General features: G+C 42.7%; 1 protein-coding gene across 1 annotated transcript; it reads right to left on the reverse strand.

Moving 5' to 3' along the window:
- Positions 1 to 792: 792 nt before the first annotated feature.
- Positions 793 to 1,281, reverse strand: LOC141648844 (uncharacterized). The gene has a single exon (XM_074457556.1). The coding sequence runs from the start codon at positions 1,279 to 1,281 to the stop codon at positions 793 to 795; it is 489 nt and encodes a 162-aa protein (XP_074313657.1).
- Positions 1,282 to 1,734: the final 453 nt, after the last annotated feature.

A 1,734-nucleotide genomic window follows, 5' to 3' on the forward strand; every position in this document is an offset into this window, starting at 1 on the left:
AACAGGTCCGGAACACAACTTACCCTTTACTTCTTCAAATGCCTTTTGGGCGCTAGTAGTCCACACGAAAACCCCTTTCTTGGTCAGCTCTTTAATTGGAGCCATGATTGAACTAAATCCTTCAATGAATCGCCTATAAAATGATGCTAACCCATGGAAACTCCGCACCTCTGTAGTCGATTTAGGAACCGACCAGGCCTCGATTGCTTTGACCTTAGATGGGTCCATACTCACGCCATCTTTGTCCACAATGTAACCAAGAAACAATACACTCGGCACCATAAATGTGCATTTCTCAAGCTTGCCAAATAGCTTCTGTTTCCGCATAACTTCGAACACTGATCTTAAATGTTGTTTGTGTTCTTCTTCATTCTTGCTATAAATCAGAATATCATGGAGATATACAACCACGAACTTGTTAAGGAAAGGCCTTAACACTTTATTCATAGGCCTCATAAACGAGCTAGGAGCGTTACATAGACCAAACGGCATCACGAGCCATTCATATAACCCCTGTTTCGTTTTAAAAGTAGTCTTCCACTCATCTCTCTCTCGAATCCTCATCTGATGATAACCACTCCGTAAATCAAGTTTAGAGAAAACACACGAACCAGAAAGTTCGTCTAGCATATCATCAAGCCTTGGCATAGGAAAGAGGTATTTGATTGTAATGTTGTTCACCGCTCTACTGTCAATACACATTCGCCAAGTTCCCTCCTTTTTCAGCACTAATAATGCTGGTACTGCACACGGACACAAACTCTCTTGTACATACCCTCGATCAATTAATTCTTATACTTGCCTCTGTAATTCTTTAGCCTCCTCGGGATTACACCGATAAGCTGGTTTATTAGGCAATGCAGCTCCGGGAATTAAGTCAATGCGATGTTCAATTCCCCGCAAGGGAGGTAACCCATATGGTAACTCCTCGGGAAACACATCCATGAACTCATCAAGTAACCCCTGCACTCCTTGGTGGTTACTCTCACCAACGGACTCCAAGTCTCGGACAACCAGCACATAAGCTCGTTTTCCTTGAGCGAGGACCTCCTCTACTTCACTTGCTTCTAAAAACAAACTCTCCTTTGCAACAGGCTTCTTGTGTTTACTTGGTGACAATGTTTTAAGATGATATTTAGCCTTTCCTTTAGTCACGATATAAACATTGCTCCTCCCATCATGTTCTACCTTTCGATCATATTGCCACGGCCTACCCAGTAAAATATGACAAGCATTCATCGAGATTACATCACATAGCACCTTATCTTCATATGGTCCCATATGTAACGATACTAGGGCCTGTTTCTTAACTAATATCCCATTATTCCCGTCAAGCCAATGCAATTTGTATGGTTTAGGGTGGTTTGTAGTTGACAACATCAGATTATCACCTAAGTCTCTAGACACGACATTGGTACAAGAACCGCTATCGACAATAAGAGTGCAAATCTGATTGTTTACCTTTGCTCCTCTTCAACGTGAATGAAATAAACGTTCCCTTTGCTCCTCTTCAACGTGAGCAGCCTCGGTGTGGAGGCTTCGAAGCACCAACACCTCCTTCTCCTCGTCGTTGTAGGGTTCAACAACATGTACCACTTCATCGCCACTCTCTTCCTCTTGCAAATCAGATTTGGATTCAGGTTATGGAAGCACAAAGTTCGGAACTAAGTCAACCAATTCTTGAATCGTTAGAGCTCGCTTTTGCGGACATTCATTGGCAATATGCCCATATCC

Source organism: Silene latifolia, chromosome 1, assembly GCF_048544455.1.
Source record: "Silene latifolia isolate original U9 population chromosome 1, ASM4854445v1, whole genome shotgun sequence".
In the NCBI taxonomy this organism is placed as follows: Eukaryota; Viridiplantae; Streptophyta; class Magnoliopsida; order Caryophyllales; family Caryophyllaceae; genus Silene; species Silene latifolia.